Consider the following 16,006-nt stretch of genomic DNA (forward strand, 5'->3'; position numbering starts at 1 on the left):
CGTTAAAAACATTTTTTTAAATCAAGAAACAAGGCTATATTTGTTTGAGTATGAAATACTATGATTGTGAGTAAGGGAGACAGCAACCAATTCTCAGAGACCACTTTTGAGAATAAAGTGGCCTTCTCTTCCAAAGATTAGCCCATGAACCTCTGGATCAGTACAAGGGTATAATATCTTATAGAGACAAAACTACCAAGTTGGTTAAACGGATACTGTCAACCACACTACTAATCTGCCAGTTGAAGAACTTTAAACTCTTTTTAGTACATTTAGTATCTAGGTTCTGCACTAGCAAGATGCAGGAAATTTGCTTTGGTTTCATTCAGTGAGCAAGAATCAGGATTGAGTCTGAAGAACACGAATATTAGTAAACTACAAAGCATCTCAAATGATCAGCAAGCTATTTATCAGAGAGACCTGATAAAGTGACACAAGGCCCAAAAGTCTGTCTGTTTGTTTCAGTATATAAAATGTGTTAGCTCTACCATAAATCTGGCTAATCAGTATCATTGCTGCATTATTAATTATATCTTATGTGTACTATGAGAACAGGAAACTGTTCAAAGATGTTCTTCATATTGCAGATTTGAAAGTACCTTACAGATCCCTAGTTTTATTTTGTTTCTGTTTGCATCCATTTCTTCCCAAACATCTTTTTCCTGAGGACGCTGATGGCCAGGGGATCCAGGTAGTTTCTCTGGTGAGACACCAACTGGAATACCATTCTCTCCATCACTGAGTTGTTCATCAGGAAATACTTCATCTGTATTTTCCCGCAGCAAATCTCCTGGGATAGGAGTGGCATTGGCAATTCTACAAAAGCAATTTAAAAAAAAAAAATCAGAAAGGTAAAATATTTGATACCCTCACATGTTTACAGAAATTATTTTCTATTTAAAAAACAAACAAACAAAAATTACAAGGAAAGAATGTTTATGTAGAAAACTAAATCTTGTAGATTATTTAATATAAAACCCCTTACATTCTGGCTTTCACAATTTATGTTTCTTTAATTTAGGCACATAACAAAAGATGTAAGTCAAAAAACTAATCACTTAAAAGGTGTTTTTTTGAAAGTTTTCGAAGTCACTTGAGAGAAAATTTGTTAGAGATCATGTCTGGGCTCAGCTTCATTCCTGACTCTTCTATACATATTCTTCTATTCAAAAAAATTAATGGTAACTTCCATCATACAGTTTCCTTCACCCAAAAATTTGACAGAGGAACAAAACATACTGTGTGAGGAAGAAAAATTACTGAGCGAACTAAATACAGTTTTAATCACTATTCTTATCAAAGTGCTATTTTGCTCCAATTATTGATAATCTAAACATAAGCATAACACTAACATGACATTACACTTTAATCAAAGTTCTGTAATCCCATTGACTTGAGGCTGACTAAGGTGTAGCTCAACATCTGAAACTGAAGCAATGTTAGTCCTAAAAAGTGAATGCTCACAAGGTCAATTAAAAGTCATTCTTTTACAGTCACCAAAACTGTTAATTGCAGCCAAGACTAACAATAACTAGTGTGATGCTTAGTGTGATAGTGGGACTGATCCATGTGCAAAATCCCTGTCAGCCTCTGCGTTCAACAGTGCACACCATACACCTGTGTAATGCTAACAGTTAGATAGTGTAGCCAGTTGGTGTCTTGATGGATATTTACTTTAACAATTTTTTTAAATTACTTTGAAATACTGAGAATTTAATACACGAAATTCTGGCATTTTTCAGCCTCACTACACTGTCAAAACTCCCCCCTTTGTGATTTTTAGCTAAAAGTTGATCTATTCAAGGCCTAGAACAGGCACAGTCTTCCTCCCCACCCATGAAAACCTCTTTATATTCTTCAATCCCCTGAGTATAGGTATTATTAAAAATCACATCTTATCCAACTTTCTTTATTGCAGAATGTCTCAAATACCATATTAAATATTATTTTAAACACAATCAAAATCTATTTCCAAATTTCTTACAAAGATCCATTCATTTTTCAAAGTTATAAGGAAATGGTAGCTAGAATTTTATTCCAGAAAACAATGGGTTTATTTCCAGGCAGTTAAATTTCCAGGCAGCTAAACTCAGGACACGTTATTTAGTTTCACAAAATATGATTTAGCAAAGGATGAATGAGTAAATTTATATGCAATTTCCTGGAGTATAATTTTTTTATTGCTGTAATTTCAGGACTGCAGTGCTGATCTTTAAGTATAATATAAACTGGAACCCTAAAAAGGGAAATACTTCAAATGGTCCCAAACCTTCACTCCTCTATGTATTCAACATTCTGTAGAAAAAAACCCCTAAATTATGGAGATAATTTCCTTTTAGTAGGAAGCCCCTCTGTGGTTATTTAAGTGACCACGATGTGCATACATACCCAATTGCAGCCGGTGTAAGACGAGTGTGTAACTGAGGTGTGGTTGAAGTTGTTGTCGTTGTCAGAGAGCCATCTGTTCCACTCTTCTCCCAGTCAAATGGGTCACTTTCAATAACTCCAAATGTCTTCATGCTGTTGTCAAACACAGACATGAGAAGCTGAAAATGAAGAAAAAAGTTAATAAGCTTCATTTTGTCTAAGAGAACAAGTAATTAAGAAATATCCTCCTGCAATACTGACAACCATTTTCAAAAAAAACCTCCAGTTCTTTATGTTAATCACTTCTCATTTTTCAAGATTTCAAACTCACAACACACAAAATTCTATTTTATTTAAAAAAAGAAGAAAAAAAAATCCACCCACATCTGTTTTTTTTATCAGGCATGAGGCAATGATACACCATAGACCTCCACAAAAAGAGAAATACACACACACAGAAGCATGACTACATTGCTGCAGAATAGCATACAATGGCTCTCCAGCAGAGAAAGAGAAAAGAATATACTTGGTAGCATCAAGAAACCAAGGAAATGAATGAGATGTAGGGAAGGATTTGCTAAATCATACATTTCTGTCATTAAGAACCATGGATCATTTACTTAATCTAATGCTGACATTCATCCCACATAAATGTCTAAGTTTTCCATCCTCATTTTACGCTATGAGAAAGCATTTAGAAAAATTTGTGACCATGACAGGAAAAGAAACTGCATCTACTTTCCTCTCTTCAGGAAAAAAACTGTCTCATTCTAGTCACTGATGTGTCTATATCATTCTCTTACTCTAACATTTCTAAATTTATTTTTTTTTCCTAAAAGCTAATACTCTAGTTTTCACCCTTTTTTCCAATCTAGGATGCTGAAAATTTTTCTACAGTATCCTTGGGCATACCCTTTAGCAACTTACTCTCAAGAATCTCCCGTGTGCCACTTGTCCCAGTCCATTCTGTAACCCTACTGAATTGCCGAAAGCCATAGTTCACACTGTCCCTTAGGCACCCTGTTTTATTCTCTTCTTCTTGTAAAACTTAAGCAGTATCTCTGAAGTAATTTTTAAGGTCATTCTCCTTTAAATATTTTTATCAAATTCTGCTATAATTCAAATACAAACTCAAATGCTTAACATCAGGAGGTTGAAGCAATGTGTGCACAAATACCTGAATAAAATAAACATCTGACATTGCCAAACCACATATGGATTCTGGGCCTATGTCATCAACATTTTAGACGGTAAACTCTTCAAAGCAGGGATGTCAACCAGGGACATACATACGTTCTTGTTCAGTGCCTACCCATAAATACAAAGAATGATACATGTCGAAGGTAGGAACAGCATCTCTGCAAACACAAGTTAAGACACACCAGAGTTTAAAAGATCATTCTCAGTGCTCTATATAAAAACCTTCTCTGGTCTAAAGCACATGAGCAAGATTGTGTTATAAGGCTCAGCATGCAGCTACGCAACTGCAAATGTTCCATGACCAACCACAGGACTGTAAATTACCGGGCTATCTTAACCATGGAAAAACTCCATCTTGGTATCGTGTTAATCCCTGAGTGCATGTACTATGTTAGATATAAATAGAACACAGAAAAAGGTTTAGCAAAAATATGCCCGTGTGTATGCTTTATCATTCAGGATACATAACGTAAATAAAATATATTTACCAGTCTATAATCAAGGTTTGTCCATAAAAATCAAAATTCCTGCAATCAATAATTTTTACCATAGGAAAAAAAAATCTGATGCATCTTTATAACTAGGTACACAAAACATCAAAATCTTTTTCCTTGATTGTAAACTACAGGACAATTTCCATGGAAATTTGTAATAGAAAAGAATAAAAAAACCAAGGTACTTATTTTTCAGGATTGCTGAACATTTTCTGTATTTCTAATATGGAGAGGTTTTTTACATTCAAGTTAGTGCACAAAAATTGATTTGTTTTGCAAATGTGCAGAAAAACATGCCAGTACATTTAGAGAAGTCCACTTGCTAACAGGAAATTAGTTATTCCTTGAGATTTTTTAATTATTTCAATTCTAATATATCTTCATTTCTTTGTTAAAGTTACCATGCAAAGCAAAGGGATCATTCTTATCAAAGTTAAAATTCCAGACTTAGTCAGAATTATTTATTTATTCAGTTGAACCAATTCAACTTGAACACCAACAGAAAACCATTCCTTCTGGTGTTGCTGAGTTAGTGAGTTGAACAAATGCATAGAGGCAGACAGGTAGTACAAGTGGGAAGCTAACAGGAATGTGTGTTTCTGGGAGCCAGAGGGAAGGACCACAGGGACAACTTGTCATGGTGTGCTATTAGATCAGTTCAACCTCTCCCACAGTTTGTGAGACTGAAAAGCCTCTCAAGTCTCTCCCTCCCTGCTTTTCCCGAGCATTCCTCTGCTGCCTTCCACAAACTGGTATAGAAAAAAGTTCTATCTTTATTTATTGCTTAATCATGGGTCAACACTGAGTAAAACATACATTCTTCAGCATATCCTGTTGGCACAAGACATACATTCTTCAGCATATCCTGTTGGCACACATGAACTTATCACCAAGTAGAGGCTGCTCATTTCAGCAGGCAATATTCTCAGACAAAGAAAAATTACTAGTTTTCTGGTGATCTCTGTAGGCAGTACTTTGGTCTTAAAAACCCACCATGAGTGCATGTTGTGCTCTAACTGTAGGTGCTGAGTTCCAGACTTTGGAAAACTGCCAGAATGACTATCACTGAGAGAACAATCTGCTCCATTTAACTTACAGAGCACCCACTAGATACTAGAGTATCCTAACAGAATACTGACTGAAAACCATCTTGTCAGTTGTTTTAGAAGCTTGATGGCCTTACATTTCCCAAATGGAAAAAAAAGACATACCTGAACCACAAAGTTTCTGTGGCAGTAGATGGTCACTAAAGTAACTTTGTGGTGGCACAAACCATAATAACTACCAAGATTACACAATGAAATCAAAGAAAATTGAAGATGAAATAGCATAAAATTCTCATATTTATAAAACAGAGAGACAAAATAGTACAAGTGTTTACCTGGTAATCAGGCTTTGTAAAGTAATCTAAATTAGAAATGTGATCCAGAAAGACGTTAAATTCTTGAGGAAGATGTTTCAACATAAGTCTGTGTTCGTACCTTTCTTTAATGGAGCCCACTTGCTCCTAGGAGTAAGTAACACAACAAACATTACCACATCTTCATTCTCTGCTACAACATATTTACATTGTATGTTACAGCCATTCAACACACTACTAGTCAGAAAGACAGGTCAGTACATTACAAGGAATGGTACTGAGAAAGGCCATTCTACATCAGACAGAAAGATAAGAGATTCTGTCATTGCTCCCAGTACACTTGCAAAATAATGTACAAACTTCAAATTCAATATGAAAAGCCATTTAATTTTCTGCTGTGTTTGTGTTGTGTTCGAATGCTGACTGATATCAAGGACTGTCATTAAACACTCCAACTTCTCCAGAAAGTATGTTTTAAAGATTTAAATATCCTGTTGCATCATCTGAAGTTCAGTAATTTTTTGGTGTTTATTTGGTCATGTAACACGAGTAAATCAAAACCAAAAAGGAGCTGCCACCTATATATCACATTGTCATCTACACAAACCACATCAGAGAGTAACCAGGTTTCAGTATAATTTCAGAAGAAGTTCCAAGAAGTAATAACAGGCTAATTAGATGATGTTTCTTTGCATACCTCACCTAGGATATATGACTTAAACACTACTGCATATTGCCCAATTCACTTTTGTTCACCAGCAAATAAGAAATGCCCATTTCACAAGTAATCAAAAGAGATAGGTGTGATAGGTGAAATAGGTGTGATAGGTGAAATAAAGTACTCAAGTGAAAACAGGAATAATGAAACAAGAGGCAAATATACACTTACTTTTGCTATTTAAAACATTTCCAATCTAGAGGTAAACCTACTTCCTGCCTAGAACAGTTCATAAAATTTGATTGCTTTTTATACCATGACACTAGGGACAAAAACTAGCACTAGAAAACACTGGAAAACCTCATGTTAAAATTAATGAACCAGTGATTCTTAGTGGAATCTTTATCACGGCATTTCCCTGGAATCCAGAAGTATATTTCCCTCATGCTCTTTGGTTTCACCTCCAGGTTTACCTTATCTTTTATTTTTCTCCAAGGCAGTTGCCCGACCACAAATTCCACCAACATGTAGAATAGAGACCACAGGTCATCATGCCGACCCATTTCCTGTGAAAAAGAAATATTATTCTACTGTATATTACAAATACCTAAGACAGGAGGGAAGACAAATTCTTTACTGCTCAAGAGCTGAATTATTATAAAATTTAATATAATCTACACTGCAAAACAAGTTTCATTAAATCCAGCAACTATTTTAAGGAGAAACGTACAAGTAAATTTCCATAGAGAAACAACAAAAGTTGAAATGTGTTAAAATGACACTGCAAATGTCTATACTGGGAGAGCTGTTTATTCAGATTTCTTTACTGTATGATGTTAAGACAATGTACTGGACATTATGTACCTCATAAAACACAGTAACTTCACCTTTTTAGTTTATTAACTTACAATACAACTGAACACCAAAGGTAACTATTAAAACCATTATTATTTCTACACCAAGAACTTTTCTATCCTTGACTACTGTAAAGTATATTATCCTTTCACAAAATTTGTAATTTCTATTAATTTCTACATAATAAATGCATATATAAGAATACAAAAAAAGGAAATTAATAGTAACTGCATTACTGACTGATTTCAGCTATATTAGATGGGTATGATACAGATTGAGATACTCACTCTGTTTCTATGAGCGTTGATTGATGCATATCGTACCGTTCCTCGAAAACCAGCGACAGCTCGTGGCTGTCAAAGAATAAAAAAGAAAAGATTCTCATTGTCAGAAATAAAACCTCTGACAACTTGGCATCTACAAAGTGAGTATGGAGCCACAACATATCTCATTTGAGACTTTTATTTCAGTTTACCATATTTCTACAAGTTCTCAGTGGAAATACAAGTAGGAATCATAAAGTGACATTTGTCACAGTTTTTTGAAGTATGCAATAATTTTTAAACTATGATCTATTGACATCAGTATTTGTTCTCCACAGGCATCCTGCCCTGTTTACCTCATTCCTCATCACAGTCATATGGCAGAAATATTCTTCTTTTTTCTCCAATGCTGAAACTATTTCTTAGTTCTAACGATTAGAAGTTTGAGGGTTTAAATTCTGACAGGATCTAAACCATAACTTCTTCCTCTTTGCTCAAATACACCAATATTATGTGGCATGAACATACAAGCAGTCATTTATTGAAATGTGTTAGCAATATTTTCACAAATTATTTTCTGAACTAGCAAACCAACCAATTTTTTGAGAAATTCCAAGAGCAGAGTAAGCCACAGGTAAGTCTCAAAGCTATGGCTGAGCAATAAATAGCAAAGGCTGCACTACAGGCATCAATTTAAAATGTTTCTTTTCTAGTTTCTGAAAATCAGCATTTCCTCCCTTACAGTCTAGATATCATACAATCATAAGTCAATTGGTGTTTTCTAATCACAGAATACATTTTCCTATCCTTCTTTTCTTCAAATAAAACATTACGGAAAGAATTATATAATTGAAAACAGTCATCACTAGTAGATATTTACAATTTAAAACAAAAAAAAAATCAAACCGTGGTGTTATTACTTTGCCTAAGGCAGATATCCAATCCATGCTACCTCCTTAATTAATCATTCTATGTAGACAGAACTGCCAGGACTGCTAAACTTGCTTTCTTTTATGCAGTCTTATCTTCCCAATCAATACTTCTTTTTTTTTTTCTTCTAACAATGAACATAGGAAGCTTCAATTATCTATCTCACCTCTGACTTGTATTTAAATTGGTATTGGTGATCTGTCTGCTTGCCCAAGACTCACAATAATTCTTCAGATTTTAAAAAATTTTGGCCAATACATTGAAAAGTCTGGTTTTATATACACACAAACATAACCACAATACACAAATTATTAAGATAAAACACTTCCATCTCTCCCTACCCATATATATATATATGTAAGTATAATTCTTTCTTACCCACCAACAGATATTATACAGAACTGCCATTTAAATAAATCAGGAGTTGTTATTGCTGTCAATAACTCTGCCAATTGAATCCAGCAGGATTATGCACCAACATCTTTAATAAAGGATTCAACAGTCCATATAATCAACATCTGCTAGAGTAGTATGATGAGAGCTGAACTAGTGTTAGTTAAGAGAATACCTTCTAGGATGTTCTTAACATGAAGAGGTTCTCAGATGATATTCCATAAATCTTAGCGTTTGCATCTTATCATAAAGTTTAAATGGTGCTTGGAACACGTCATGTTCAGGTAGGACAGACTCAATTGTCTGTCTGTCTTGTTACTGACTTTATTCTTATACCATATACTGAACATTATCCTGCATTGAAACAACACTGTAGTTGGAGAAATAAATTTTTCAAAAAAAGCACTTAAATCTCCTTCTTAGTAGTTGTGCAGGTTGGCAAACCATGCAAGTAAGAATAATATAGCATCACTGCCAAGACAAACAAAATACACATAAATTTACAAAAAGATGCAGTTTAATGAATAGCACATCTTCAAAAGGGCACTGAGAGCTTAACTTTAAAACAGTTGAAAATACAAATTCCATAGATCTCAAGAGCATATAGTTTCAGGAGATGAAATCAAATGCTTACTATCTTCAGCCTCTGGTATGAATGTTAAAAAGGAACGACTATATTCAGTTTTACTAAGTTAAATATTTCCATTCTTCTGAAAATAATGAAAAATATGAAAACTAGGATGAAATGAGGCTTTTATTTCTAGCATAACAACTTCAATTCCTACTTGATAACTAGGACAAAAATGCTTTAGTTGCTGGACAAAGCAATAAAAAAAGACTAAGAAATGTCATATGAAAACTAAATTATCTCATTCAGTTTACAAAACCTAACAATCTGACTTATTTCAGTTCTGTCCTGGAGGAGAAAAGGCCATATGAGGAATTTCATTATGTACCTATTCAAATGCCTTTGAATGTTAAAGTCACTGCCATCTCTACTAGTCCTAAGATGATTTCGATTATCTGAGAATCACCTGGATGGGAAGGGGTAAAAAAAAAAAAAAGAAGAAAAAAAAAGCATGAATAGTGCTTCTATCTATGAGCTTATCATGAAGTGAATTCTGAATTATTTACTCGAGGATATCTAAATCATTTTACTCCCTCTTGCCTTAAAGTATAGTTTCTATGAATCTGACTTAAAAGCATATGTAACTCTGTTATATTTTAAGACACAATGAAATCAATAACGCATCTGGTCACCATTTAATAGTGGTATTACAATGCTACACAACAAGAATAAAATAATCCTACCATGTCACTATCAAAGTGAATGATGGCTCTGTAGGTTAAATCAAGTTTGACTAATTCAGAATAGAACATACAAACTTCTGAGCATTTGCTGTTTCAGAACTCTTCATGCATCTCACAGCATCTAATGAAGCAAAGGAGAAATACTACAGGCAATAACAGCAACTTCATGAATTTTTTTCAAATAAAAATTCTCCTCTGCTATTACTGATCATCTTATTTTGTTTCAGGACACCTCCAAAACATACTTTGCAAATCTTCAACAAAATTGTACCTTGCTTGGGTCAGTTCACATTAAAAAAAGTTTTTCTAATATAATTAACTCAGGCAGTGATCTGAAAGTCAGGATTGTCTTGGCTTTGATTAATGTTACTAAACTCTTCAAATTTTGATTAAAATAAATTATTTTGAAGATACATGCACATGAAGCAGATTCAATGACCATGGTGAATTTTTCTACTCATAAAGGTACTTCTAAATGTAACATCAGATTTCTTTGCAGGTGGCCCTGCCCTGGAAACACTTGACAATGTCTCAGATAAACTAGATGCAGGAAAATAGGAGTTCCTAGAAAAGGGAACTACTTCCTCTAAGCACACAGGTTTGCAGAATCCTGGGAGACACTACGCTTACAAACCTGTCTGCAAATGTGGCTTCTTTGGAGGGGTGTGGTGGAAGCAAATCACTCTCCTTAGTTCAGTGTCTCCAGATAAAAGCTCTGGGTTTATTGCTCTGGGCAACATTAGAAATGTTACATAGAGCAAAAATTTCACTTATTGCATTCATGCAAAACAGATAACAAACATGAAAAAAAACCCCAATACTGATTCTTTACATTGTATCTCACACACACAATGGTTCTCCCCATCAATCAGGCAATGACTGAGTATTAAGTGCCTCTAGGTTTTGTACTGAGAAGTCAGCAGTGCTGCCTCTAAAGTCGAGTTCAAAAGCACATGGGGGGGTGAATAGAGAAGTAGCCACCTATGTTACCCCTATTTTCCTTTGTTAAAGGCAGAAGAATCCTCCATTTTTATCTTTTTTCTTTAAAAAGTCAACTTCCTAGTTCTTATGCCCACCAGGAATATATTTCCATGATTGGAACTACACACAGTTCCAATTCTTTCAAACATTTTTCCATACCAAATAGCTTCAACAACTCACATTCCAATCCCACCTTTCTGGGGGATATAGGCTTTGCAATCCACTGTAATGCCCAGTATGCTTTAGCACCAGTTAAAAATAGATGAAAAACTCAGGGATCTTCTGGGTAAGGAAAGATGAAGCAGTTCAAATACGATTGCCATAAAAATGTATTATACATCTTAATTAGTTTTCACTGCATATACAGCTCTTCAAACCCACACAGTCAGCTCTATCTTAAAATCCATATCTGATACTAATAACTGAGTACTTGCACTTATAACTCTTTATCAACCCATTTCCTATAGTTATTGGTATAACACGTTACTTAGACTCAGATCTACCTAAAAAAATGTGATTTCCAAAAACTGATTGCAGCTGTGTGATCCTATGCTACCAGAAGGTGGGTAAGAAGCTGAGTTAACATCTAAACAGTACAATTAAATTTTGCTATTGTGAGTTCTAACAGACATGTGGTGACAAATGAAAATTAACTCCTACTACATGTGCTATAAAGAGCATCACCATTTCTAAGACAGCAGTATTTGATACATAAACCAAGCTCCTGAGCTACTCAGTTTTCAATCTGGAGTATTTACTCAGCCAATGTGATGCACTAAGCTGAAAACGACGATCGTTCCAAAGCTGATTCATGAGCGAACAAAAAGTCTGGTGGGCTGGAGATGGTAACAACCTACTAAGTGAAAAAACACACAGAATAAATCTGCCATGTCTATTTTTGCTTTGCCCCATGCAGTCTTTCTTCTTCCTCTTATACCATGAGCTGAAGCAGAGATTACTGTAGGAGGAAGACTCTACATAAACCAGCTATGCTCTGACAGAGAATTTCCCCAGAGAGCAGAATATTGTTTTATTTACCTCTGTAAGTCAAAATTTTACATTTGTTCTGCACTATGGGAAGTTCTGTGCTCTTAGCAGAGTTCTTATTGGAGAACCAATACCTTAATTTTTAATTGTTTTGTACATATCTTATTAAGTATTTATAATGATAATGATTACACCATATATTAAAGAGCTGCATAAATCCAGAAGTAGACTATTTCAAGTAGTAGACTTATTTCAACTATGAATGGAAAGCAAAACATCTCAAGCAAGCTAATGTACATAAATATACCGTCTTTTCAATTCTCTTCCCCATCCCACAGGGGCAGGAGGGGGGTGAGGGAAATGAGCAAGAGGCTGAGGTTAAACCACAACAATAAAATAACACATTTTCCTTCTTAAACTATACAAAATAATTTTTCATAATTTAGCAGAGAATTTATCTCATAGCTCAGAAGGAACTGGAAACTAAAGTTTCCAGTTTGATTTTGGTTTGCTTCTATTTTCATCAGGAAACAAATCTTACTGGACCAAACCATCTGTCTTTCCACTACAATAGCTTTTAATTTCAGACAAATAGCACAGCTCTCAAAGACTTCCAGTTCCTGCAAGTTTAATGAAAATTGGTGATTATAGATAGAACTCAAATTAGTAAATTGACACAGAGACAGACAGCTAAAATTCAATTAAAATGGTTCACATCCATCTTAAGAGACACCACTGAGTTGGTCAACCAGCATTAATTTTAGATAGCAAGTAAGTACATGCCTAGTCCCAAAAGTGCAACCATGTATTGGTCAGGAAAGGAGGGTGTAGTATGAAGCTGCAAATACTAAGAAATTTGGAGGGCATAAGGGAAGCACAAAACAATAGGAAAACAGTGAGTTTCACCATTCATAGATAATTTCTTTCAAAAATAAGATCAAATCTCAGCAGAAAAATGATTTTTTTTTTGTTTGTTTGGTTGGTTGGTTTTGGTTTTTTTTTCAAGGCTGTTACAGCCTACTGCCCTGAGCATCTATTAGTTCTATAGAAAGTGAAGGAACTGCTGAATCAGAATACGAAACAGCTATACAGGACATTTCAGACTGCTTAAATTAAATTTCTAAGTTAAATTGTTTAATGATTGTTTGGAAACAATATCAGTGTTCTGCACACTACAGGAAAGGAGAAAAAAACCCCAACAGACCCTAACAATTACAAGGTATTTTATTATAATCATTTTTCATATCTCAACTCTTTCTCAACCTGTTCCTTCAGGCAGGACATTAATATTGTGTATTCTATTTTATTTTTTACCCCAAACAGCAGGTTACAAGGAATCTTACTCTCGAACAAATAACCACACATGATTTTCTAAAGTTTTTTATTTAGTTGTTGCAAGATTATTCAATTGACATGTTACAAAACAACATCAGACCTCATGAAATTCATATATCCATTCTACTTTTGTCACCAAGTCAATTGATAATGCTCTTTTTTCATCTTTTGCATTAACTCACTGCCTGTCTTTTTGACCTTGTACTATCACACACGAGACAGCAGCTGTCTGTGTGTCAGTAATACAACCAAACTTGCGAGGATCATGTTCAGTGGATGCTGAAAATGCTACATATATACTCTATAAGATTGTGCCTTAAGTAATATCCCTGTATGTCCTTGAAGGAGGTTATGGCAGACAATAATTAGTGTTACACTGGCAGATATAACACAGATATATCATTATAGCTGCATAGATCTGTCACTGGTACATGTATCACAGCAATGCATTACTTCAAAAACTTTGGAAACCCAACAGTTTAATAGTTATTGTAATCTATTAAAAATAATGTCTGCACAAATCTCTCCAAACTAACTCCCTTGTCTTCCCTATAAAATTATCACTAATTCAGAAATGGAACCTCAAATGACTAATGTCATAATTCTTTCAACTCATGCAGATTACTTATATACCAATTAAACAAAGGGCTCTTGACTTAGTCTCTTCAGCAAATAACCAACCTTGTACAGTTTCTCTTGATATTTAAGGAAAAAAATAATTAGGTTCCAGTCTTTGATGACTTAGAAGACATGAGAGAAAAAATTAAAGGAGCATGTATAGCCTTTTTAAAAGAGACATTATATGTTTACATCTGCCACTGAATGACTGTGATATTATACAGTAATTTCTTTTCTGTAGAACTGAAAGGTTTAAAGAAAATATAATGCTATAATGTCATCTTGGGCTCTTCAATGGAACTCCATCTATTGAAACAAGCTTTTTTTTCAAGTAGTCCACTTTTTAAAAAGCTATCAACTATCAAATGTTTAGTTCAGAATTTAGAATGGAATCTTGCAAATCTCACCTATTTCCAAAAGTATATATAATGTAGTCTGACTGATGCAAATTCAGTGAAGAAAAGCTGAAAATATAGTTCTAAAAATATTTGTTCTTTAGACCATTTCTTTGTTCTACAGTAGCAAAATGTACAAAATTTAATTTAATAAACATGGAAAGGCAGAAGTGGGCTATCATAGGAAGGGATAGTCAGGTTTCCAAAAAATTACTCCAGTCCTCTCTTCCAACACTACTTTTGAATCATTATTTATTAATAAAAATATTTATTTTACAAACAAAGAACATACAGTAAATAGTTTTCAACTCTAATTTCAGGAGCTTACTGCATTCTAATTTGGCAGCTGAATTATATCACATACGTGCCTATTGCTCCTTCTTTTACATTTATTTGTGCCATAATAGTTGAACTGATTTTGCTAATTGCAAAACACACAATCAGTGCAACAACAGTATTCAAATAAATTAAGATTTACACACTAACATTTTTAAATATTCCTTTGCTTATGAACTCTTGTTCATTCTATGTCTTTCTGCTGATTTACAGCAAGTTCAGTACAAATCTATTACTTATTTACAGTCCCAGCTCTTGAATTCTTGCACAAAGTGCTGAAGAGAAGCAAAGAGAGGTGGCTGTTTAGGAGGCTGGTCTCAAAATTCATGATTAGATACCTGCTCTATGTCCACAGAAAGCTTGTAACAGTGAAAAACTGAAAGAAGTTTAGCTTTGTTTAGAAGAAATTCTTTACTCAGGGAGTGATGAAGCACTGAAACAGGTTGCCCAGAGAGGCTGTAGAGGACCCATCCCTGGAAGTGTTCAAGCCTAGGCTGGATATGGCCTGAGCAACCTGGTCTAGTGAGTGGCTTCCCTGCCCACAGCAGGGAGATTGGAACTACGTGATCTTTAAGGTCTCTTCCAACTCAAACCATTCCATGATTCCATGTGTTCAGTGCTTCTTCACACTCATTTCTGCCTTTGTTACATAAACACTGAAGAAATTTTTAAAAATCTGATTTTAGGATTGCCCAGTTATAGACATTTCATCCTGGGAACTTCTCACGCACAGGTCTTTACTTTATAACCATTAGTGCAGAGGTGTCCAGTATATCATAGCTTTTAGGCAATTGATGAGGAGGAAAAGTAACTTTTTGTCATTTCCTTGTTCCAAACAATTATGTTGCAAGATAATGGCGTGTTCACTCAAAGAAATAAGGTATAAAAAGTGTATTCTGAAGTATTTCAGTGTGTAAAAGCCTCCAGAGACTATTATAAGGAGAGGAACCTATTAACATGTTTTTCTTTCTCCATCATAGAATCATTTAGTTGGAAAAGACCTCTAAGATCATTAAGTTCAACCATTAACCCAGCACTGTTAAGTCCATCACTAAACCACATCTCCAAGTGCCACATCCACATATTTTAAATACCTCCAGGAATGGTGACTTCTGGGCAGTCTGTTCCAGCACTTGACTATCACCCTTCCCATAGTTTGAATCTTTCTGTGACAGCAAGGAGGAGAGGACGATGGTGTTATCAGTTTGGTAGAGCAGTAACGAAGAGAACCCTTTGCTGAGCTGGAGCAGATTAGTCCTTTGGGAGAACTGGAAGGCTCTTGAGAGCTTCTTGTGCCATGCCTGAATAGTCACGTAGCTCTTGCTCCACATCATAGGGTACCTCCATGCTAAGCTTGAGAATGCACGCTGAACTACTCAAGTACTTGTGTTTTTCAAAAACAGGTTAAGAAAATGATAAAACAGGATTATCTTCAGGTTTAAATTGTTCTTTGTGACATAACATGTATAGTAACATAGCACCTACAGAAACACTTCTTTGTCATGTTCATCACCTGCAGCCAG

The 16,006-nt window shown here is 34.8% G+C and overlaps 1 protein-coding gene across 7 annotated transcripts in view; it reads right to left on the reverse strand.

The window, feature by feature from the left end:
- TTBK2 (tau tubulin kinase 2) overlaps positions 1-16,006 on the reverse strand; it is an 81,564-nt gene that overhangs the window by 22,488 nt on the left and 43,070 nt on the right. For 5 of the 7 annotated variants that reach the window (XM_027706966.1, XM_027706959.1, XM_027706975.1 and 2 more), the window contains 5 exons: positions 7,222-7,287; positions 6,553-6,645; positions 5,443-5,568; positions 2,389-2,546; positions 600-816 (listed from right to left, as the gene is read on the reverse strand). In XM_027706966.1, the coding sequence (XP_027562767.1) occupies positions 600-816; positions 2,389-2,546; positions 5,443-5,568; positions 6,553-6,645; positions 7,222-7,287 (660 nt within the window). Of the gene's footprint in view, positions 1-599; positions 817-2,388; positions 2,547-5,442; positions 5,569-6,552; positions 6,646-7,221; positions 7,288-8,293; positions 8,410-16,006 lie in introns of those variants that run through there. The other 2 variants (XM_027706985.1, XM_027706970.1) reach the window with 2 other exon arrangements.

This window comes from Neopelma chrysocephalum, unplaced genomic scaffold, assembly GCF_003984885.1.
Source record: "Neopelma chrysocephalum unplaced genomic scaffold, ASM398488v2 Primary Assembly neopelma1_24, whole genome shotgun sequence".
Classification (NCBI taxonomy): domain Eukaryota; kingdom Metazoa; phylum Chordata; class Aves; order Passeriformes; family Pipridae; genus Neopelma; species Neopelma chrysocephalum.